Here is a 23,898-nt window from a genome sequence, read left to right as displayed (position 1 = left end):
AGAATGACGACCCAGCTCCTGGCCACGGAGCTAACGAACCTCATTCAGGAGAGCAAACGGAAACACAACGACCTCCGACAGGTGCGCAAACTAATCTTCAACTCAATCAAGACCTAATGCTAACATAATTTGGACAAGGCTGCTGAAAAGTCTCTCGAGGAGCTCAAAGGGCTTAGAGGAGCTAATGAAGCTCAAGCTGCCAACGGTGTGTATCCCCCCCCCCTGTCGATCTTTCTAAGCTATGGACCCATCACTGACTTTTCGGCACAGAGCTTGCCCAGAAGCCCAACTTTGTGAACCCCTTCATCATCGCATGTGGCACCAAGAATGCAAAGTTTACTGGAATCGCCATCGTATGCCTTCAGAGGCTCATCGTCGCCCGTGCTCTTCCGAGGGGGAAGCTGAACCAGGTCCTTGAAGCTCTGAGAGAGGCAACCTCTGCTGGCCTCGATGTTCAACTCAAGATCCTTCAGGCGTTGCCATCATTGTTGCAGAACTATGCCACTGATCTTAAAGGCGACCTTCTCATCACCGCTTTGAACATTTGCTTTATCCTCCAGTCCAGCAAGAATGCCATTGTCAACAACACCTCAGCAGCAACCTTACAACAGCTGGTCGTATCTGTGTTTGACAAGGTGGTGGCAGAGGACAGTTAGTCTCTCATGTTTCCACATCAAAGTTCTTTGCTAATCATGGATAGAAACTACACCAAACGGCCCTCCTGCTGGCGAAGCGCCATCCGGTGATGGCACGGTTGAGCTGCGTGCAGCGGCACTGGATGCGTACAGGGTATGTCGTACGTTCATGCTAGATAGTACCCGCCACTTACACCTGCTTAGATATTCAACGACCTATGCCTCATGACCGAGAACCAGCGTCCCGAGTACCTAAGATTCTCTGGACTGCCGCAAACATTCGGGTTGGAACTGATAGAGTCTGTTCTGACTAACCATGCCGCCGTCTTCTCGACCCACAAAGAGCAAGCGCACATCCTACAGATTCGGGTCATGCCCTTCATCACTAGCGCACTGAAAGGAAAGCCCAACTTTGCGACGTCCGTCAGGCTGGTTCGGATTCTGTACACTCTCCTAAGACGCCATATCAACATCCTCCCAACCGAAAGCGGAGATGCACTCGATATCCTGACGCATCTACTGGATCAGGACACGGCAACATGGAAAAGAGCACTGTGTCTCGAGGTCTTCCGAGGCATCTTCTCAGAGCATGCCCTGATCCGACGAATCTTCGTCAACTACGACGCCAAAGAGGGCGAGAAGGATGTTCTCAAACATGTGACCGCGACCTTTGTGCGGCTTAGCACCGAGAAGCCTTCCGTGATTGGTCTTGGACATCAATCGACAATTCCGGTCATGAACCCTTACGCTAGCATCGCGTCGTCAACCGACCAAGCCATGCTCGAGGCCAGTGGTGTCACGGGTATCATCAGCGGCTCCGCCAGCGCAGACGGCTCCAACGTGGGCATTAGCACGCAGTGGAGTAGCGTCCGGGTCCCTTGCATTGACCAGCTCGACAAGACCGAGGCACCATCTGTTCCGGATTCTTACATCTACAGCTTGACTTTGTCTTGCATAGGATCGCTCTCCGAAGGTCTTGCCAAATTTATCCTTCCCCTCACCGTTCCTGGAGACAGCCGCAATCGCAAAAAGAGCGGGAAGCAGGAAGTTGGTCGTGACTCTCCAGCGCCTGCCCAAGAGGATGCAGACGGGTCACGGGCTGCGTTGGAGCGAGCTGCATCGTTCAAAAAGAATCCTGTTCCGCTAAACCCCCTCGCACTGGAGGATCATCCCATGCACAAAGAAGTCAAGATTTGTGCCGCCATCATCGAGGAGTGCTGGCCTGCCATCCTTGCTACCTGCTCTACATTCCTCTATGCTGCTATGGACTCTGAGTACTACCACAGCTTAGTAAGGGCGTTCCAAAAGTTCGCGCATGTTGCCGGCTTGCTCCAGCTGTCTACCCCGAGAGACGCATTCTTGACGACGTTGGGCAAGGCGGCAGTACCGCCGAATGTGTTCACGGCGTGCCTGAATGCCGGGCCAGCCCGACCGGCAACACCCACACCAACCACAGAAGCACCCAACAGCATTTTGAGCAACGCAAGAGGGTTACTTAGTGTCGATAGTCTTGTCACTCAAGCGTCGCCCGTGGCTGACAGAGGTCGGCAGCAAGGACTTGAGGGGAGCCAGATGACGCTCAACACCCGTAATCTTCTATGTCTGCGAGCGCTCCTCAACCTTGGCATTGCTCTTGGCCCTACTCTCGGTTCCTCATGGCGTATCATACTGGAAACCTTACAGCAAGCTGATTTCGTGCTATTCTCCACGAGTAAGACTCCTGGCCGAACGCCGCTTGCAACCAAGGGAACGGATCAACATGCCGAGAACGAAGCAAATGCGTTGCTCTTGAACTTCAGCAGCGAAGTCCGCGCCGTCGAGACGGCAGCATCTCGTCTGATCGAGAGCACGATCGACTTTCCCAATGACGCCTTTGCGCAAGTTGTTGAGGCAGTATGCAATCTCTTGGAAAGAGCAAAAGACGACAAGCAGAAGACAGAGACTGCGGCGCAACCAAAATCGCCCACATCAGGAGGCATGAAGCCGACGCAAGCAGGTCAACACCGTCGGGTTCTCAGTGTCTCTACTGCAGCCGCCGCGGGACCGAATCAAGAAGACCACTTTGCCCTGGCCAAGCTGGGTGATATTGCCACGATCAACATCGATCGATTGCTTTCGTACTCGCCAGACATATCCGGATGGACGCCCTTGACTTCCGAGCTGATCCATATCATCAACGCTTCCTCAATGAACGCTTCTGTAAGGCTTCGAGCGGCGGAGATCCTGGTCAGGCTGGCTCTTGATGCAGCCAACATTGCGGCCACAATGGAGCGCGAGCAATGCGGTCACGTTCAGTTGCTTCTCCTAGAGGCTCTCCGCGATGCACTCCTTCCCCTGCAGCAAGAAGATAGGGAGGTCACCGTCGCCAGTCATAGCACTGACGTCGAAATTCATAAGGTCGTCCTTGAAGGACTGAAGAACTTGCTTGAAAACTGCGGCGAGACACTCGTTAGCGGATGGGAGATCGCTTTTGAGATAATCGGCTCTATCTTCATCAACAAAAAGTTCGCCCCCGGAGAACGTCGGGGCTCCCAGACGAACGTTCTCATGACCCGGTCAGCGAAGCTTGTTCGGTCTTCTTTCAATTCTCTTCAACTGATCTGCTCCGACTTCCTAGCGTCCTTGCCGAATTCTTGCTTTCTCATACTTGTCGATACCCTTTACAAATTTTGCTCACAAGACGATGACCTCAACATTGCGTTAACGGTATGTTACGAAGGGTCAAGGCCTTAGGACCAAGCTAATACTTTATAGACTGTTACTTTCTTCTGGGTCCTGTCAGATTTCCTTTCTGGCAAGACTGAGACCCTCCCCGTCAATGCCGATCTGATGCAGGGTTCAAGTATCTCCGACCTGGCAGCCTTGGCCGCAAACTCGGAGCACATCGCCTCAGACGCCGCTCTCTGGATGCTGTTGCTTCTGAGACTCACAACAGTCACAGCTGATGGACGTCTGGAGCTCCGTAATAGCGCAATCCAGACCTTGTTGAGAATCTTTGACGCGTACGGCGACAAATTGAGCTCAGAGGCCTGGTCCACCTGCGTCAAGTCTGTGGTTTTCAAGCTTCTTTCGTCAATAGAGGAAGAGCTCCAGGCTGCGGCAACCGACAGTACCACCCTGCAAGACCGCAAAGAATGGCACGAGACAGCATCCGTTGTATTGACCGGTATTTCGGAGCTCCTCACGACCTACATGGAGCCCCTGTCTACGCATTCTTCATTTAATGCTCTGTGGCAAGAGCTGCTTGGTCACTTTGCCACCCTACTCGACTTCAAGGTGCTCACAATCAACACGGCCACGTACAAGGCACTCGGCAAGGTCATCAAGCTCGATTACGACCCCGGCAGACCCATCTTTGACACAAATACTGTCAATGCGGCATGGGAGCTGTGGTCTCGCGGGACGCCCGTCTCCCTAGACGAAGAGGATGGCAAGAAGGCAGACAACCAAAATTGCCTCATCGCATACGTTGCGGCTTTCCACGATGTGTACCAACTGGTCCAGTCAGATCTCACAGTGGACCGGGTCCGCCAGATGTTGACGCTCTTCCGAGAAGCCCTGCAACAAGCCACGGTAGGAGCCTACGTGAATGACATTGAGTACGTCACGCCGCTGCAGAACCAGGTCATGGAAGCCATCAAGATGGTGCGAACAGATCTCGCTGGCGTGCCCTCAGCCATGATCTCCCAGGTGGCAGAGTTTGTCCGCCTCGCCTTCAGCGACGAAGCACTCAAGGCACAGAGCGCAACGCAGAGGAGAACATACGTGGCCATGTCAAAAGTCAGCATGTCCATCCTGCAAACGCTAATCCTCCGCAACGCATCCGACGCAGACATTTATGCCAGCGAAGCATTCTCCTCTGCCCTCTCGGCCCTCTCCAAGCCCGTTGTTCTCAAGTACGGCTTCCCCATCGTCACCAAGTCAGCCCAGCCATGGCGTCTTGCGACGAACTCGATACTCGCCATCTTGGAAGCCACGCTCCCGCAGATCCGCGCCCTCGAAATCCCCCGCTCGACGCTCCAGGATATGTGGCAGATGGTTGTCGGAATCGCCGACGGCATCGTAAGCGCGGACACCAACGCAGCGCCCTCATCAGCAGACCTCTCGGATGACGAGTCCTTTGACATTGCATCCTTCCACAAACTCCGCGAACTCATCATTCCATCCCTAGGAGCCGAGGCAATCCCAGACAAAACCCGCAAAGCCTACGCCGAAAGCCTCTTCCGGACCTCCATCATCCACGACCCCTCGCCGACCGAGACCTTCCTCCTCTTCGGCTCCAGCAGCGATGGCGCCAACGGCCTCGCAGCGCTCTACAAGAAACGCACCGGCCGCACCGTCGACCCCCTTCCGACCCGCCGCGACCGCATGGCATACGTCTGCGTCGACGAGCTCTTCTCCCTCGTGTCCACCTACGACGTCTCGAGCCTACGCATCGTCGTGCAGCCGCCCACGCCCGCGTTCCCGCCCCCACGCTCCGCGACCTCGCACCTCTCGGAGGCGCCACAGGCCCTACACATCCGCATCGCGCGCACCGTCGCGCCGTTTCTGATCCTCCGCGCGGCGCTGACTGTGCGAGCGTACATTGCCGACCAGCCCCTGCGAGGCCGCATGCCGCAACCTCTTTCGCAGCGAAAGGAGCTGTTGCGCGTGCTGCGGCAGCTGGTCGATTTGACGTCCGAATCGGACGCTATCCCCAGCACGCCCAACGTTGATAGCGATGGGAGGAAGCATCTGCTGCGGCTTTATCCCCTCCTCGTCAGTGCCGTGCAGGTGGCGGGCTCCTCTGGGGACGAGGCGGTATTGAAGCTGTGTGTGGAGGCTCTCGAGGTTGTTGGCGGTGAGCTGGGTGTTTAAGGAGGTTGTTGCACAATTGCTCTGTTTTCAATGTATCATTACCTACTTTGCCTATTAGACAGACATGGCCAGCAAGTTGTAGATCTTCGTTGCACTAGGGGATTGATATTGGAATTTATGCTTTAGCGGTTTATAGAGCATCATCATCATTTGTCGATTCCAATAATGCAGTTCAATATCACCGTCGTCTTCTTCGAGATTCCGATGTACGAACCTAACTGGCACATCACGCATCGTCGCTCTGTGTAGCGAGGGCAATCTCGCAACAAACGTAAACAACCAAAGCAAAAGCACCGTACCCCCTTGTGGCGTTCAAGAGGTAAGTCGCGACTCTTACGAGCATGTAATGGCCAGAAGGTAACACGAATCCCATGCACGCGTGCAAACAGCCAGTCAGCCGTACCAAGAACGAGAGGAATAAGCAAAACCCGCAAAAAAAATAACGGACGGCTCTTCCTCTCGCGCCCCTTATCAATGCATCTCCATCCTGGTCTCTGCAAATTCTTCTCACAGGCAGCGAATCGTGTCTTTTTAGAACATCGCATGGACTTTCACTGTTCTATTGATACTTTGACTTACCTCTTCTGTTAGGCAAATATCAACTTCATGGATCCTCAAGGAAAGCCACCAAAACAGTCAATGCCATCTTTGGAAACGAAGGCTTCGTAGTAAGCCCTCGAGCCTTACAAGATCAACTTAACGCCCAGATTCATCCATCGTTCCCTGTATTGCCTGGGTTGTATGTACAATACACACAAAACAAGCACAACCCAAAAGGGGGAAAAGGAAGCAAACCAAAACAGTCAGACCCCCAAAAGCCATCTTTTCAAAACACATAAGCATCTAGTCCCATCCCGTCTACCCATTCCACCCCCGCATACGAGGGTGTGGAATCCCACCGGTCCAACGGCCCGCCTCCTCACTCCTCCCGTGTCTACCTCCAACGCCAAGTAAACGACGCCTGCAGGACAAACAAACACCCCCCTTGCTTCTCCTCACCAAAAGAATATCCACCAATTCCCCTCTCGTATCCAGAGACCTCGTGCTTGTGGATGCCGGCACTAGCGCGTCCTCAACCTCCATTAGGAAATCTGGGGAATATAGGGTTTAGTCCTCCCGAGGGACGGGGGAGGCCCAGCCAAGACTTGAGCAAAAGCTTGAGAAGAAGTTGGCTTTTTGGCGTTGTTTGGAGAGACATTGATGATGAGCCACGGCAAAGAAGGAACTCGGAGTTGGTGATGGCTTCGAATTACTGCAGAATCCCCATGGTGGAGTCTACTACAGGTGGTGAATAGCCTAATTGTACTAACGAGAGTAATTGATAAGGCATCGCTCGACAAGGCACCTTGTATCCGTAGTGGGACGTATGAGTGTCTTGTGTCGCGATTGCCTCTGGTATCATGAACAACCTCAAATTCTAAGCCCCGCCGATGCCGGGCTCGCATTACATCCACCACCTATCCCTACTAGATCCTTCCAAATGGCAATACAAAACGACGCATTATTTTTGGTTTTTCTTCCATTTCCCGTCAGCCACTCCGCAAGAGGTCGAACATTTAGGCAGCCGTCTTCTCGCTGTGCGCAGCGCGAGTATTGATGTCCTCCTCGTGAATGTTGGCATCAATCTCCTTTTCGACCTGGGTGAGATCGACGTGCGCGACAGCGTCGTCACCGTCAAAGATTTTGGATATCTCCTCAAGGGTGGGACCCTTGGTCTCGACGTAGAAGAAGTAGACGAAGACGAGTTCGCAGAAGTCCCAGAGGGTGTAGAACAACATAAAGTTCCAGTGATTGGGGAGCTCGTCCCATGCGATCTTATTGGTTTGGCTGATGGTATGGTTAGCTGATCCATTGAGTGCATCTGGGGAATGGATAAAACGTACTTTCCAATGGCGAGGATGGCCTGGACTGTAATGTTCATAATCATCATGCCCTTGGCACGGAGATGGAAAGGCAGGACCTCGAGACCATAGGCAATGAGCAGACCGGAGAAACCAATATCGTAAAAGATGCCAAAGATCCAGATAAAGACGAGTTGGGCATAGCCAGAGCCTTGATTCGTGCTGTTGGAGTTCTCGAAAACGGCACCGGTGATGGTCCAGCAGACAAACGATACAACCATACCGCTGATGGCAGTCAGGAACAGTGGGCGACGACCAAAGTAGTCAACAGTCAAGGCGGCACCGATGGAGCATGAAAGATCGAGAATGGACTTTCCGGTCGAGATGGCGAGCTTCTGGTTTTGCTCGGTGATACCGGCACCCTCGTAGATGGCGTCCATGTAGTTGGAGAAGAGGGCGTTACCAGAGTATTGGGAGATGATACCGAGGGAAATGATAATGGCCAGACGCCAGCGGTTTCCCTTGGTCTTGAGGAAGTCGACATAGCTGGTCGTCTTGTCGGCGTTCCTCTCCATCAGAATAGTCTCCTTCATCTCGCGGAATTCGAACTGAACAGTGGCATTGTTGAAGTCGCCGCCAGCATGGTGCTTGGCCAAGACGGCGAGAGCCTCCTCGGAGCGGTCCTTGTTGATGAGGTAACGCGGAGACTCGGGGACCCACCAGATACCGATGAGCTGGATGACGGAGGGGACAATCTGGATAAAGGTGATGGATCGCCAGCACCAGTCGTTGTTTACATATGAGGTTCCCCAGCCAATGGAGGCGACGATCAGGGCACCCAGGTTCCAAAGACAGTTGTAAATCTGTTGACTCAAGTCAGTCGCTGCTCCAGTTATATATGGTATTGGGGGTTGGGTTGGAGAAAAACCTACAGCAGTGACAGGGCCACGGTGCTGAGGGTGGCAGATCTCGGTCAGCAGCAAAGGAGAAGCCATCTGAGCAAGTGAGTTGCCGAAACCCAGGATGAATCGACCGCCAATGTACACTGAAATAGCAGTTAGCCTCAAGTTCCAATTACTCGGAAAGAGCAAGAGATCCTTGACTTACTTCCCCAGCCGTTACAGAAGGCCGTGACGGCGCCGCCGACAATCATGAAGCAACAACCGCTAACAATGGCAATCTTACGTCCGAAGTTGTCTGCAACGTAGGGTGTGATGAAGTACGAAACAATGGAACCGATGTTGAACATGTTGATGAGGATACCGAGCTTGTTGTTGTCGGAGACGCCGTCGCCAAAGTAGTCCTTCCATCGCTGCATCTGCTGAGAGGTGTTCACGAGCATACCGTCGTAGCCGGTGGTAGCTGAAGCGACCATCAGGAATATGGTCGAGAAGTAGAGCTTGCGAAGATGGGGCTCTCTCAGCCAGTACACCTTTTCGAATCGCGGGGCCTCGGCCTGGGCGATGTCGACGTTGTCGGCCACTTGCCGGGACATGACGGCCTTCTTCACCATCTTGGCGGTGTTTTACGGGTTACTTCTTTAAACACTGGCAAAGGTTTTCTAAAGAGAGAGTGATAAGAGAGGGTATTGAAGTTGACTGGCCGACTCGCGGGTGAAGAGGGAAACGGTCTGTGAATGAGAAGGTCAGGGTAGAGGACTTATATGCGTTTCCTCACCTCCTAACCCCAGGATTACCTTAGCCAGGGTAGAAGCATTGGAGTTCTCTTGATCTGCACGGCTGCTGACCCCGGAGCTAGTCTGCTCACCCCATTCGGACGTGCCCACCCCCGTGAAGGAAGCGTCTGGGGGAGGCGGGGATGCATCAGGAGCAGGGATGTGCGGCGGCGACGGCACGAATTGGCGGCATGCGGGTAAAGATGGGCTGGATGATTGGAGTGGGTGGCTTCTCTCTCCAAAAGACATGGACTTTGACCGATTCTACGTCTCGAGTCTCGACTATGTGAACGGGCGTAGTCGCGCATCTCTGCCTGGCCTCTCGGGAAAGCTCAAGCAACTCTCAGGTTGCTCGACATAGACCCGGACAGGCCTCAGTGGGATGGTTTTGTGCGGCACAGAAACATACCACCTGGTACCGGTGCAAGCATCGACATGGACTCCAGCGTCTGCTGCTTTGTGATTCGTGGCCCGGGCCTGGTTGCATTGGGGGATAGATATTTGACACACCATTCATGTGCCACACGAGCTAGCCAATTGTTTCTGGCTTTCAAAATGGTCTTTCCAAAAGACTCATCTCCGTACCGTTTACGTGATACTCCGACTCGACGTGCAGGGTATGGAAAGGCTTCCCCATGGGCCATGGGTTGTTCTGAAAAGAAAGTTAAAAAAAGCAATGTTGGTGCATGTACCGTTTGCCAGAAACGTTCTGGAGTTGCATTCCGTGACCTGTTGGTATTAGGACCCCTAGATCGTACTCTCGCGAGAATGAGTGCAGTAAGCCTCGGCTTGTACTAGGCATCTCCGGTCCGCCGGTTCATCCCTCGAGGCTAGTCCCCATAGCCCATCATTACGACTACGCTTTATCTGCAGTTGGAATTGGTTTAGAATGTCCAACCAAGTAAAAATTACTAGCTGGATCCCAATAAACTGGTAATGTCACCGCAGCAATGAAGCACGCCAGCTGGCTAGCGAGAGCTTCTATCAAGCGGTTGGAGGTCCTTTGGATTCTGATCTCTGGGGTCCGTAGGATGCTCTTCTGTGTAGACCTTCCGTAGTCTATGATGCTTAGAACTTCATAGTCTGGTCGCTCGATGTACTGCGAATTCAAGTATATTACCTGTGGCTGATTTGGTGGCAACAATGGCCATGGACTTCGATCCTTACCTGAAGTTGGCTTATGCATGGCGTGAGTCAGCTCCTATCACCAGAGGAAGCTTGAACCCCTTGAACTAAAGAAAGTCATGCTCGAGGTGCGAGGAACTAGCGTACCAGAAATCGATTGAAGAGCCCTGTTCATCCGGGGCGAGATGCGGTTCAGGTGTGAAGCTGGGCTGGGGTGCGGGACATGTGGCTTCACGAAAAGGGCCGTCTGGATGAATGGCCGGCAAAAGGCAGATGTAATTAGCCATGTCTCCATCATTGGCCGAAATCTTCATAATAACTATCAAAGGCAAAGACCGATCGCAGGGCGAGATGGGTTTAGATGCTGAGGGTGTGTCAGTGTAGGGGAAGTGCGGAGACTGGGAAGCTCTACTCCAACCCGTTGCCTGACTTGTTCCGTGAGTAATAAACAGGCTATGAGCAGTTGGAACTGATGGTGGTGGGCGAAAGACGTGGATTGGACTCGCCTAAACTCATCATGCGGGTTCGAGGCACAGAATGCCTTTGGCGAAGCGAATCAGGTGACAGCCCTCGCTCAACGGAGATGTTCAATCGGCGCAGGGCAATATTGAACGATTTTGTGGCGGCTGGTTCTCCACAAGACTGATGTTGAATGGTCTATTTCGAAGAATCGGATGAGGTGTGTTGGCAGTTCAGCGATTGATGGCTGGGCTAATGAGACTATGTTGCGGCGCAGATGGGATATGTGCATACTCGACACCTGAAGGGCTTCAGATTAATAGTAAGATATTCCAGAATCGGCTCTTGCGGCGATCTATCCAATACCCTGAAGAACCTAGATCTCCTGATCTTGATACCTCAAGTTCCGTTTGCATTTGTAGATCCCAGCGTGGTCTCATGAGACTCACGCTGGTCCCTTTTCGTAGAGGACTGCCATGATCCTCATCAAGAGCGAGCGAGCAAAGTGCCGACAGACTCAATCTCCTCTGGAGTCTGGCTCAACTCGGTACCTGCTCAAGAGACATGGACGCATACGAGTTGAGTTCCAGAATTGGAGCTAATGAACGTATACTTGAGGAACGGTAAAGTCCTTCCTCGGCTGCAGTAAGAGTATGTCGCTTGAGAATCATCTCGTGAATTCTTGGTAGCTATCCCCTTATGCATGAACGGTTTTCATATAATTCATTCGCGATAATCGAGAAGGTTGAAAAGGCCAAGACAATGAGCGGTGCGCCGGCGCCATCTATTCTGGCGTAATCATGCAACCAGCATTCCTATGGAGAAATGCTGGAACGCCACCAGAAGCTTGAGTGGTTGAAAGAAGCGCCCCCTCGGAAGGCAGGGCCGGTATCTGACAGGAACCCAACTTGATACCCATTGGGACTAGCTCGTCTAGGTCTCTGATGCTCCTAGGACGTTGGAGAGCACAAGGTCATGTTGCAAAACCTCGTTACTTTCGTCTCCATGCCGAAATTGGACCCAAGCAGTCGGAGTTGGGCGACCGGAAGGGCCGTCAAGTTGTCAACTGATCTGAGAAAAAAGACAGGAGTCAGCCCGGACAGACCACTCACCGCCGACATCTTGGACGCGCTCCATTTTTGAGCATGTAAGGGCTGTCCGCTGGACCAAGTAAATCGGCACCACTTGGCCTCCATTCATCGGTAGGATTGGCGGTGCATATACATGAGGATCTGTGGTCTGTTTGCCCGGTTTGATAGAAATTTGACTTGGTTTCCGGTCGCCGCTGCTGGCTCGAGGCTGCTCAGGCCACACCAGATGCTTGACACGATCGAGTTGGCAGCAATCTACAGTTGATCACGACCTTTGTTACGGGATCTACGCAGCTTGCTGACTTGGCTCCGCGAGGTTCGTGCTGGTAGTAACTTGTCATTTTCAAAAAGCGCTGGCCCGGGCCTCGTTCGCCAGCTCCATGGAAACTTGCAGATCCGTATCAAGAGGTCATCCTGTCATCGAATGAATGTCAGTCCCAAGTTGTGGCAACGGAGCTAGACAATGTCTCATGACCCACCAACAATGGCAGCGGGAAGCATGGCACGATGCTTTCAAATCCGGGGAAGCCCACTGCGACTGGCACTCTCCCCGGAACCCCAGGCTCATGTCCACAGCACTAGGCTGAACGGTTGCTGGGAGTATGCTGCTGGACTGGAGCAGTCTAGCGCGTGTCTGCGAATCTAATGCGCGGTTGTTTTGGCTGGGCATCCCGGCAGCCGGCGACTTCGATTGCTGCACCATTGAAATGGGTTTCTTCTGCCTTGTCTTGCCTCGCCGCACCCTCTTTACAAAAAGGAGTGGGTGGTAGAAGCGGCTGCATGTTGAAAGTCCGGTCCAAGTCTGCACATTCTGGTTAGATCCTGGCCAATTTAGCCGACAGCGAGGGTGGTGAAGCGGTTGGCCGAAATCCTAGGCGACGCGAAGGACGACGCCTCTTTAATTGGTTCCAGGTCCACGGGAGGGCAACGACGCCGGTTAAAGTCGATGCATGGAGTTTACCCTAGAAATTGTCAACACGAAGAAAGGGGCACTGCGACGGTGAGGGTGCGGACAGAGCCAACGCAACGGGAGGATGGTCGTGGCCATGGGTGTGTGGTGGGATGCATATGACAAGTTGAGGTTGGTTGGAGAAGAAGAGAGAATTTGCATTTGGCGGCGTTAGATGTCAATTAAGCAGAACCCATCCTGCTCCATCTCGGGCCTTCTTGCTCTGGCCAAGACATGGAAGGGAGTTTTCGCCTTCCCATCCGTACTATACCTTAGCCTCTACTTCCTCGGGCAACTCTTCCCTGTTGCCCGATCGTCATCATCGTGCGTTCTTCCCATACCGGCTTTGCTCTCCTTCTTCCAGACTTCCTTGGACCGTTATTCCGGTGGCTTGGTATCGCCTTGCCAGCAAAACATATCAAAGTCATCCGTACGGAATGGACCATCCATTGGCAAGCCATTGTCTCGACTCCTCGCCCATCATGGGCGGTCCAACGCTGATGACACATATCTGTGTCTATTCTCTGAGCTAGCTAACTACGTGCAATACTGGTATCTTCTGCGAATGTGCCTTCCGACTGGCGATAAACAATCCTGTGACCTTCCTTAGGTATCCGAAACTCCGATTTCTCACGCGAAATGGCCACTCCTAGCTGTGGCAATCAGCAACACGATCTCTCTCATACACAAGGTCGGACCCGACTGCGATAATCGAACATTTACAGCCGGGCTTCACCCTTTTCCATAAACGGCCAACAAAGTCCTTGCCGTTATAGTCGACTTGCGGCTCAGACTTTCAGCAAGTCTGTGGGCCAGCAATTGTGACCATTACCGCGGCATTGTATGCTTGGTAGCTCAGCATCCTCCATCAACATCCATGGTCTCGGCGAAAGACTCGTCATAAGCCTCAAACGCGTCTCTTCCCTGCGAAGATGACCCGAAAGCGCCCTCCAACTCGTTGGTGGTGATCGAGTCAAGCGCCTTCTTGAACTTTTCCAGCTCGTTCTTCAACTGTTCTCTCTTGCGAGCGGTCGCTTCATCCTCCTCCATCAGACGTGCAAACACAGTCTCGTCACGACCACCGATGAGACCGAGGTTGTTCTCGAGGAAGAAGTCGAGATCCTGAACAATCTTCGGCATCATGCGGGACGTGACCGACAGGCAGACCGTGTCGGCGAAGCGGAGGGCGGACAGCATATAGTAGCCTCGGACGTAGGCAGCCACCTTCAGCTCCTTATCAAAGGTGTCTGGGCCCATCTTCGCAAGCTCCTGGTGATGCTTCCGCTCCTCGTTCATGCGCTGCTCAGGTGTCATTTGGTCCCAATCATGGAACTCGTAGGAATCTCCCGAGAATGCCTGCCAGCGCATAACGTGGCGGTAACGCGTGAGCACCCGGCTCTCAGAGCGTTGATAGTCTTCAAAGGCCTTCTGATTGACTGTGAAGAGCTGGAACGTCTCCATGTCGAAGATGTCCTTAAGAAAAGACATGGCCTCGCTCCGACGCTCCCTCAAGAATTCATTCATGAGGTTGGTAGACTTCTTGAAGATCAATCGCTTCATTAGGGAGCCAAAAGCCTGGCCAAGGGCGTAGTCGACGATTCGTTGAAGACAATTCATAGTCTCTTGCAGGAAGGTTTCCATGGGCTGGTTCCAAGCCTTGACGGCTTGCTTGCATAGATCTTCATAGACTTCGTCAGGCACAATACTAGGCATGCCTGCCTTGGTCTTGGCCTTGATGTCTTCACGGATCTGCGCCAGTGTCCGAAATCCAGCGCCATAATTAGCGTATCGTTGGAAAGGCGGGGCCAGAGGCATTGGCTGGACTGGTCTTCGGCGAGAGGGCGTCGATGGCGCCGAGCCGCTTTCCTCTGTCTTGATGGCAGCCGAGAAGGAGCCACCGCCGTTGGGTGTTGGTCGAGGTCGTTTGGCAGCTGACTGATGTTGGCCGTAACCGCCACGCTTTCTATTCGAAGGGGTGACATTTGGTGTGTTGTCATCCTCGTCATCGGAGATTTCAAGAACAGGAATGTCTGACTTATCCTTCAAAATGAACTTGGGCTTCATCTGGAGAATGCAGTCCCGGAAGCTATCCGAAAGTGATCCGTAGTTAGAGGAAAACTTCCTGCCGCGAAGAGTTTCCTTGACAGTAGAGGAGAATGCCATCAAGCTCTTGCGGACCTCCAACTCGACATTGTTGGGCAACTCGGGAAGGGTGCTAAGCTCAGCTTCGATCTCACTGAGCCTCGTCTGAACCTTATGCTTTATAGAAGGGAGACTGAAAACGTTAGTATCCCGTCGAAATCTGAGGGAAAGACAACCGGGGTAGAACACTTACTTCTTGGCGAATTCCTTGCCCAACTTCTCGGAGAGAGCAATCTTGAGTTTCTCCACGCCACATCGCTCGCGGAATGGATGGAACTCCTCCGGCCAGCGTTCACTTGCATCTTGGTGAAAGAATCCCTCCTCCCATCTCTGTTGCTCGTCGAGCTTCTGATTCGACGGTCTCGAGGTTATGAAGAACTCGTGACCAATCTTGTGTGCCTCACCGCGCAGCATCGATAGCCATTGACTGTTATTGCCTTCAGGAAGAAGATCGGCCTTGGTCATCACCCCGATTGTCCGTTGCTGAGCATGAAGGACACGGATGATAGAAAGCGTCGAGGACGTCTCAGGGTCGACATTCATTGGCACAGCCCAGATGATAAGGGCTTCAGAATGGGAAATGTACTCACGCGCCAGGTTCTCGACCACTGAAACAAGGTACTCATCTTCCTCGCGTGCCGCATTGCGGAAGATGCCAGGCATGTCGTAGAAAGACAGATCAGGCAGGTCCGGACCCTTGATCTCCAGAGCAACAGTGTTGGGGCTGAACTTGGCGAGCGTTCTCTCTGCCTCGTCGTCCAACAAGCACTGCTTGGTGATGGCGCCTGTACCAGGAACGTACAACTCGTGGTTCTGGTCATGGTTGAGAATGGCGATTTGGGCCCACTTCAGGACAGTGTCGATGTCCGACTGGTCGTAAATAGTCATGAACTCTTTGACCACTCGCGCTTGCTTCACCCAAGGCGGGAACGGGTTCTCCGGAGTGACGTCGGCCTTTGTGAGGTAATGGTTCGGAGGTCGAAAGGCGTAATCCTGCTGAAGAGAGACACGGCAGGACCACTGGGGACCGCCACGGTCGCGAGGACCACTTCGAGAGACACGAATGTGGACAGGGCAACGAGTACAGACGCCCTCGCTGCGAGGGAGGTTGAGACCGGCAAGGCCAGACATCAAGCTCGATTTTCCGGCAGACTGGTCTCCAACGAGAACGAGCTGGGGGAGAGCGACATCGTGGGAGACGCCAAGTTGCTGTAATTCACCGAGCGTATCGTTGAAAATCTTTACTTTGGCGCCTATGTCCCGGAAGGAGCCATCGAGAAACGAATCGTTCTGCATGGGGATCACGGGCGGTTCCATATCTCGGTTTCTAACCTGAAGGAGAACAGGTTCGCTCTCGTCGAACGTTGGATTCGTGAGCGCAGTCCGGGCAGTTTGAGGGGCAGTGTAAGCGCCGTGAGGAGTGGGCAACAATCCCGTGATAGAAGGCGTGGCTACACGATGGTTAGAAACCAAAATTGGGAAGGTAGATGGGTAGAAAGGAAGCAAATACTTACGGGCGTCCGATCTCAAGAATGATTGATTGACATCCGCAGGTCCAGCATGGTATGACCGGGCCTGATTTCTGTTGTGCTCTGGGGAGCCGTTGTAGGTGTTGGTGAGAGAAGGTGTAGGAGAAGTATTGTTTTGATGATTGCCGGGCTCTGGCTTGACGGTATGGCCTCTCGACGCTCTTGCCTTCGTCATTTTGAGTGAGGTATGAGGAAAAAGAATGAGAGGAATGGCAGGAGGAAAGTTTTTGAAGGCGAGGTCGAGGGTTGATGAGGGTGGAAGTGAATATAGGGAAGGTGAGGATGTGGAGGTACCTCAAAGACAGCAAAGGGTCAATTAACGACCCAACACACCTCTAGGCAACAAGAAAGATGGACGAGAGTGAAAGAAGTGATTGAGAAGCAATATGAAGAGGTGAGAGGTAAAGCAAAAGGTAAAGTGAGGTATTGAAGCTGAAGCTGAATATCAGGCAGGTGAAGGGAAGGGGCTATGGGGAGCTTCAAAGCTTTAAGAGCTCTTTCTTCGTTTGGGTGACCTGAGCAACCACAAGTCCCGCTCTCCTGGAGCTCTCATTAAAGTGGTTATTAGTGTTAGGAGGGACATGAGAAGGTGCAGCCCACTGTTGAGTTTGGGAGCAACAAAAGGCAATAATAATCATGTAAAGTATCTGTATATTATTCGAATTATTTGGAAACAACTTTGACACATTTTCCGATATTTCCATCAACGAGATGCTGGTTATATCTCACCATGTCGCTTTTGAGGTGAGGTAGCTACTATCGTGGATTATTGGGAATTGGAGCGAACGAGGTGCATCGTCAGTCTCCCAGCTGGCAGGGATGTCAGGGACCTCAGGGGCGCAACATTCGAAGAGAATGGCTGGCAGTGGAGCTTGGCTCCGGCGATCCCCTGCGAAGGTAGAGAGACGCGACTTGGTACTTTCTCAAGCTGTCACAGATGCACAGCTGCCTGCTAGATTTCGCCTAAGATGAGTGCATCTTCACCTGGTCAACCAAGTCACTGCTCACCTTTCAGACACCACATTGTCGCGTATGCTGCCTGCTTTACACGTCCTCGACACGTTCAGGTACCGACGCGTAAATTGATTTCATCGATGTCAATTGGAGAAGCTTCCTGCAAGGTACCTGCGACCTCTTACATGATTCCAGATTGCACCCCAATCGGCCGCCGATGCTGTCTTACCATGCCATGTTATCTGAGAGTTGCAGGTGAATCATCTACAGTAGCCTTTCAGCCCCCTCCGTCCATTCAAACTCCAATAAGATAGCCTGCCTTATCTTCTAAAAGATCTCCACTGGGAGCGCTTTCATATATCTGGCTTGAATGGTAGACAAAAAGAATTGCTCCGAAAAAGAAACGTTTGGCCTCTCGAAGGGACACGAATGAGACGTTGAGCTTGTCGCATGTGGTCCTGGGCTACTAGGTAAAGGTATCCGTATCTGCGCAGTAATACCTAGTGGATGGAGCCTGGAAGGTACGAACTATTGCTTATCGATAGCCTGGAGACCACCTGGCGGGAGGCTCCTTCCTGCCACGCAAGGGAATCCATTCCACCCCGCAAAGGGTCCTCGGCAGTAAACAGGTACACCTCTACACAGGTAAAATAGGTGCCTCATAAAGTCTCACAATAACACCAAAAAGCCCCCGCAGCCACATCTAGAAACGACACGAGCCACCTGGTGACCCTCCTGCCTCGTTAGACCCCTGCCAACACATGCATTGCTTGCTCTGAATTTATTCTTGGGACCTCACAAGGTTGGGTGAACACTTTCTCAGGGGGACCCCCTTCTAAAACTCACGAAGCGGTGACGTTGCAAATAGCGTCTTCAATTCCCACCTCAGCTACTCGACTCCATACCGGGTATCTCAACCTCTATCTAACTAAGCCTTCCTTCCCTTCCCTTTCTCACCACCACAACCAGAGAGACCCATCCCACTCGAACAATGTCGCTGCAAGTCCCCTACCGTGGAAAGGCACCCAGAGAGGGTGCCACCAAGGCTGTCATTCTGGTAAGACCATCTACTTTATGGTGTTTTGCGCGTCACTTTATTGTGCGGCGCGTGCATCTCCAAAATCTCAAAACCCCGCCTTGATTCCCCCCTCCCTCACAGAGCTCGTCAAAGCTCATTGTCCTCTGTAAACGGTCGCAAGCTAACCAGAACCCTTCGAATCTTCAGGTCGGAGGCCCCTCCAGAGGAACTCGATTCCGTCCTCTTTCTCTCGACGTCCCCAAGCCCCTCTTCGAAGTCGCTGGACACCCCATCATCTGGCACAACCTGGCTGCCATCGAGCGAGTCCCCGGCAAGGAGATCACCGAGGTCCTCATTATCGGTTACTACGACGAGTCCGTCTTCCGCGACTTCATCAAAGACGCCTCCCACGAGTTCCCCAACCTCTCTATCAAGTACCTCCGCGAGTATGAGGCCCTCGGCACTGCAGGTGGTCTCTACCACTTCCGCGATGCGATTCTCAAGGGCCACCCTGAGCGCCTCTTCGTCCTGAACGCCGACGTCTGCTGCTCCTTCCCTCTCCCCGAGATGCTCCAGCTCTTCCACGACAAGAACGCCGAGGCCGTCATTCTGGGAACGCGCGTCTCTAATGAAGCCGCCACCAACTTCGGTTGCATCGTCAGCGACGCCCACACCCGCCGTGTTCTTCACTACGTCGAGAAGCCCGAGTCGCAAATTAGCAACCTGATTAACTGCGGTGTCTACCTCTTCTCTACCGATGCCATCTTCCCCTCCATCAAGACCGCCATCAAGCGCCGTACCGATCGTCCCTCGCGCCTCGTCTCTTACCCGAGCTCCGAGAACCTCGAGAACAGCTTCATCATCACCGACGACGATGAGGAGCGCAAGAACGAGGTCATTCGCCTCGAGCAGGATATCCTCGGTGACCTCGCCGACACCAAGCACTTCTTCGTGTATGAGACCAAGGACTTCTGGCGCCAGATCAAGACGGCTGGTTCAGCTGTCCCTGCCAACGCCCTGTATCTGCAGAAGGCATGGCAGAACGGCTCCAAGGAACTTGCCCAGCCCAGCGCCAACATCATCCCTCCGGTCTTCATCCACCCTACTGCCACCGTCGACCCTACCGCCAAGCTGGGCCCCAACGTCTCCATTGGACCTCGCGTTCACGTCGGTCCTGGTGCCCGCATCAAGGAGTCCGTCGTCCTTGAGGACTCTGAGATCAAGCACGACTCGTGCGTTCTGTACTCTATCATCGGCTGGGGCAGCCGTGTCGGTGCTTGGGCCCGTGTTGAGGGTACCCCCACTCCCGTAGGCAGCCACACTACCAGCATCATCAAGAACGGCGTCAAGGTCCAAAGCATTACCATCCTGGGCAAGGACTGCGGTGTAGGCGATGAGGTCCGCGTACAGAACTGCGTGTGCCTGCCCTTCAAGGAGCTGAAGAGAGTGAGTCTGCCTCAACTACCGACAGTCTTTCATATTACTGACAATCATCTAGGACGTCTCAAACGAGGTCATTATGTAACTCGACAGGTTTGGGATACGTTGGATGTGGTGGGGATAACGGACGACGTAATGAAGAAAGGATTTGCATTGGGGTCAGATAGAGCTCCATCACTCTTCATAGATGCATGCGTCTTTGGTCACAAAAAGCACAAGTCGAATTCAGCAATTCAGAGCATTTCAATCTGCCACTTAATCCCCTGTGTACGTGTGATGAGTCTGGAGAACGTGCCAGCACACTGTCGGGTACCCTGTTGGATCCAATGGCTTGACGTGTCACCTGGTGAACGAGTGATTCTCTCACCCGGGTTCCTATGATGCCTCATGGCGCACTCCCGGTGCATTCCCACTTGCGATGCCTCAGGTAGAGCTACGCCATCCACCGCCCGCACCCCTTATGAGGAGTGAATCATGCTTAATCCTTAACAACAAACCGGGCCACAGGGCTGAGGGGTCACGAAGTGCTGGCTGAAACAGTGATGCTCCTGTTCCTTCCAGGATTCTGGCTTCAAAACTCGGCTGTTCCATTCCCTCTTTTGGTTTTCTTTGCTAATTTGACCTTCTCCTTTTTTTCCCAAGGCACTTGCTTGCCTCTCATGTCTAAGGTAAGTCATGGCGGCTTCTTAACTAGGGAAGTGAATATGCTTCAAGACGGCTACAATATTGGCCCTTTGCCTGCCTGTTCTGCCCAGAATTCCGTGACATTCATGTTCCCCCACACAGGAATCGGAAGGATTGCTCCAGACGTTCCTTGGGGCATCGTTCCCTTCCGCTGCCATCGTTGAAGCTGAATCGTCGCCTGCCGGCAAAAGTCTCAATCTTGAACTAACGATCTTGAGACGGCGGGGCTTCGACCGTATTTCGGCCTTCTTTTGCTGGAGTTGATTCATCTCTTACCATACTTCCCTACTCACACCTTCCCACTTTTGAAGGAGACTGTCCTTGTTCGACCAACAGAACAATGCAGCACAACGAAGGACCAAGGAGAAAAGTTTGTTGCTACAATGCACTATGTAACCGATATTCCCCACGTGACGGTTCGTCTCTGTGGTCATTCCAGATATCCATATGGTTTTGTGAAGACAGTTTTTCGTTACTCAACACCATCGTATGTTCTAGCATGTTTACATAGATAGATGCCTTACCTTGACTTGCACAAGTGATCTGTCCCGATTTGAGGTCCTCTCCTCATTCCAAAGCCAGCAGAGGAAGACGGTATAACATCGCATACCCTTGCTTCCAAGAATACCGTTCTACGTTGATGTTGAGTATGAGATAGAAATCAACCGTGATTTCTCGAAACTTTATCACTAAATAGAGTCACTAACGCCTCGTTGTTACGTGTAGCACTAATGACAACCCTATTCGAGGATTTTTCTGGTGGTATTTGGAAAAACTAAGAGGGTGACGTTCCACAGCCCATTGCACGTCCCAAACTATCTATCTATCGCCCGTTATCCACAGTCCATTATCTTCGTTATCATCTGGTAGGCACTCCTAGCCCGTCGTGCGCTATCTCGCTGCGCTCATCCCCCTTGGGACCAGGAGTTACAAGGCGAAGCCATCTCTCCCGGCTCCAAATGTTCAGCTCGCATGAGACGTGGCTTCCGGTAGTGTTCAGGGCCACGAGGCCGAAAAGGTCGGATTGGGGCCAGAAAGAACTGTCGGATCACAAAACTGTCAGCTTCAAGCTATTGGATAAAAGGGATAAGGGATAAAACAAGGGATCAAATCAATTTCGTACCTCAAATCTGCACCTCCTCGAAGCCCCACTGGTTCCGTTTCTCACCATCAACGGCTAAAGGATCTTGACCGTGACCGCCGGCAAGAACGAGTAGACGAATCCACTCACTCGCTAGCTGAACACTGTCAGCGCCGTCGGCAGGCATCTCCAACTTGCCGCCGTACCATCCACGGATCAAGCGTCCTCCGGCGCTCTGGACTGCCGCCTCGGTATTGTCGCGAATAGACTGGCGGAAGCCATAGAGGCCAGAGAGGTTGGCCTTCACCTGTGGGTTGTTTTTGACGTGGGCATATCGGGAGATGGGGTCGAAGATGATGAGCTCAAGGCCGTCGGCGTACTTGTGAAGTATAATGGCGAAGCCGAGACGAGGGCAGAGCGAGAATTAGACGCCCTGACGAGGTGTACGATCTCTCTGCCGGGAAACAGCGGGGCAGGAGAGAAGGTGAAGCCCCTCTGCATGAGGATTTTCTTGGGACCTTTTTCGTTGCCCATGATTGCGCGACTGGTTGTTTTCTTTGCTGGGTTTGGTGTATTATCAACGTCAGGGACTTCAAGTGAATTTGTGGATGAGATGAGTGAGGAGGTAAAACAAGGGAAAGCATCGAGTAGAGTTGATGGATTTAGGTGATGAGTGAGTTGCCGGGGATATTAGGGCAAGGTAGACGGAGGGGTGAGGACGTCAAAAGGTGAAGTGAATTTGCCATTGCCTACCTGAGGTGAGTTGATCAGTCGGAGGAAGGAGCCGAGGGGATCTAGGATAGGTCATCATAGCTTCCGCACAAGGCCGTCCCCGTCTCGACGCTTATTCCTGTGGGCCCGACATCCATCTAAGAAGACCTCATACATGCCTTAATGTCTGTAAGTCAGGGCACCTTAGAGTGGAAAGGAGCACCCAGAGTCTCGGCATCTTAATGTTAAAATAGGCAAGTGTTCAGCCTGTAATTTCCCTCTGTTCACCTTATATAACAAGTTGGATAACATGAGATTGGTCATCCAAAGCATGTGATGAGGCAATCCACACTTTACCTTCACAGAACCGGGGCAGATATGAACAAAATCGAGACAAGGCAAGCAAAACTTCAGTGCTCGTCATCTTATTTTGACGGCAGGAAGCCCAGATCTAGAAAAAGTCAAAAAAGATGGACCGACCAATGTTTGAAGGCCAGAGTCCTGAAAGAAACAGGAGCATCACTGTCCCAGTCAGCACTTCGTGGCTTCAAACCTCTCAGCCATATGACCCGGTATTCGTTGTTGATTTGTCTTCACGTCCTGTTGCCTATAGCTCTATCGGCTGGTCTTCTCGCCATCCCAAGCACCCTAAGATGTATCTGCCCGCCCTCAATCACAATCAAGCAGCTCCCCCATGAGAACGGCCTGCATTGCCGCCTCATACTTACGGGCAGCACTGAAGTGAGGGAATATTTGTTAAAACATTGTCCGTACGGTCTGATTAATCTAGCCCACTTGTCGGGATGCTTCTCAAGTTGTCCATATGCCACTCCTTGCTCATCCCCCTCTTGTGCATCGATTTGCGACATCAGCCGTCCTAATATTGCGTGTGAAGTTGACGAATCTCTAGTATGGTATGATAGATGGTCATTTGTTGAAGATAGAAGACTCAGGAAATGCTCTAGCGTGGCCACTACCAGGTTTCTAACCACGCTGACCTACTTACCCAGGTGGGGATACCCTTCTAGGAATTTACAACCCGGCAGGAGAAATACGACTTTGGGAATATTCCGAGAGACATAAACCCGTATACTTCTGCAAAACTGTAGAAGGGTCTTGTGTGAAAATCGCTAGCTGTCGTCGCAACAATATCCACTTTAAGGAACCGCAGCCAGCGTCCAAAATTGGTTATTTATTCGTGGGTTATTTACGAGGCAACGAGCTTATCATTATGTTTCACTCTACAAGTAACATTCCCCTTATATGTATATATACCAATAGATTGAACTTGTAGACTTTGTTCCGTACACTTGGTCAGATGCTTCGCAAAGCTGAGGACTCGAGGTTGGCGAAGTTGAGGTGAAGTCGGAGGTTGCTGTGCCAAGCCATACACTCTGGTGGGCCAAGGCCGCCGATTGGGAGCCGCAGTGCCGCTGTGGGCCTATCAGCTATCCGCCCCCGGTATTTCACCGGGAAATTCTTATCCTCCGCAGAGGGCGGCAGGTGCAGTGCTGGACACTCGGGCATGCCTTCCTCCTCATTGACGATGCCCCGGGCTGGAAGGAGTAGGCAACCGAATTGGGAAGTAAAATTCAGCCGCGGGCTTGCACATTGGATTCGTCCCAATTCACTCTCGAGTCTCGACTGCAGACAAACTTGATTCCACCAACAATCCGATTTTCATCAGCTCAGCAAACGTCACCTGGC

At 52.5% G+C, this 23,898-nt stretch overlaps 4 protein-coding genes across 4 annotated transcripts; 2 read left to right on the top strand and 2 right to left on the bottom strand.

Moving 5' to 3' along the window:
* Positions 1 to 3: 3 nt before the first annotated feature.
* Positions 4 to 5,492, top strand: BDP55DRAFT_729042 (endosomal peripheral membrane protein; the record flags this gene model as incomplete). Its single annotated transcript, XM_060579519.1, has 6 exons — positions 4 to 81; positions 139 to 205; positions 271 to 651; positions 701 to 789; positions 840 to 3,341; positions 3,390 to 5,492. 6 exons carry the CDS (start codon positions 4 to 6, stop codon positions 5,490 to 5,492), a joined length of 5,220 nt encoding a protein of 1,739 aa, XP_060429275.1.
* Positions 5,493 to 6,917: 1,425 nt separating this feature from the next.
* On the bottom strand, positions 6,918 to 8,935 carry BDP55DRAFT_161474 (general substrate transporter). Its single transcript, XM_060565682.1, has 4 exons — positions 8,441 to 8,935; positions 8,266 to 8,378; positions 7,376 to 8,196; positions 6,918 to 7,319 (listed from the first exon to the last, which is right to left on the bottom strand). The coding sequence occupies exons 1-4, from the start codon at positions 8,844 to 8,846 to the stop codon at positions 7,049 to 7,051; spliced, it is 1,611 nt and encodes a 536-aa protein (XP_060429274.1). The 5' UTR covers positions 8,847 to 8,935; the 3' UTR covers positions 6,918 to 7,048.
* A 4,429-nt stretch (positions 8,936 to 13,364) lies between these two features.
* BDP55DRAFT_161467 (dynamin family protein) lies at positions 13,365 to 16,789 on the bottom strand. The gene is made up of 3 exons (XM_060565681.1): positions 16,289 to 16,789; positions 14,968 to 16,225; positions 13,365 to 14,907 (listed from the first exon to the last, which is right to left on the bottom strand). The coding sequence occupies exons 1-3, from the start codon at positions 16,476 to 16,478 to the stop codon at positions 13,488 to 13,490; spliced, it is 2,868 nt and encodes a 955-aa protein (XP_060429273.1). The 5' UTR covers positions 16,479 to 16,789; the 3' UTR covers positions 13,365 to 13,487.
* Positions 16,790 to 18,057: 1,268 nt separating this feature from the next.
* BDP55DRAFT_665014 (nucleotidyl transferase) lies at positions 18,058 to 19,969 on the top strand. The gene is made up of 3 exons (XM_060575007.1): positions 18,058 to 18,314; positions 18,483 to 19,721; positions 19,774 to 19,969. The coding sequence occupies exons 1-3, from the start codon at positions 18,249 to 18,251 to the stop codon at positions 19,798 to 19,800; spliced, it is 1,332 nt and encodes a 443-aa protein (XP_060429272.1). The 5' UTR covers positions 18,058 to 18,248; the 3' UTR covers positions 19,801 to 19,969.
* Positions 19,970 to 23,898: the final 3,929 nt, after the last annotated feature.

The sequence above is a fragment of the Colletotrichum godetiae genome (assembly GCF_030913485.1).
Source record: "Colletotrichum godetiae strain CBS 193.32 chromosome Unknown BDP55scaffold_22, whole genome shotgun sequence".
Lineage (NCBI taxonomy): Eukaryota > Fungi > Ascomycota > Sordariomycetes > Glomerellales > Glomerellaceae > Colletotrichum > Colletotrichum godetiae.
The sequence above is the reverse complement of the archived record's forward strand: the minus strand, read 5'-3'. Positions and strand labels throughout refer to the sequence as shown.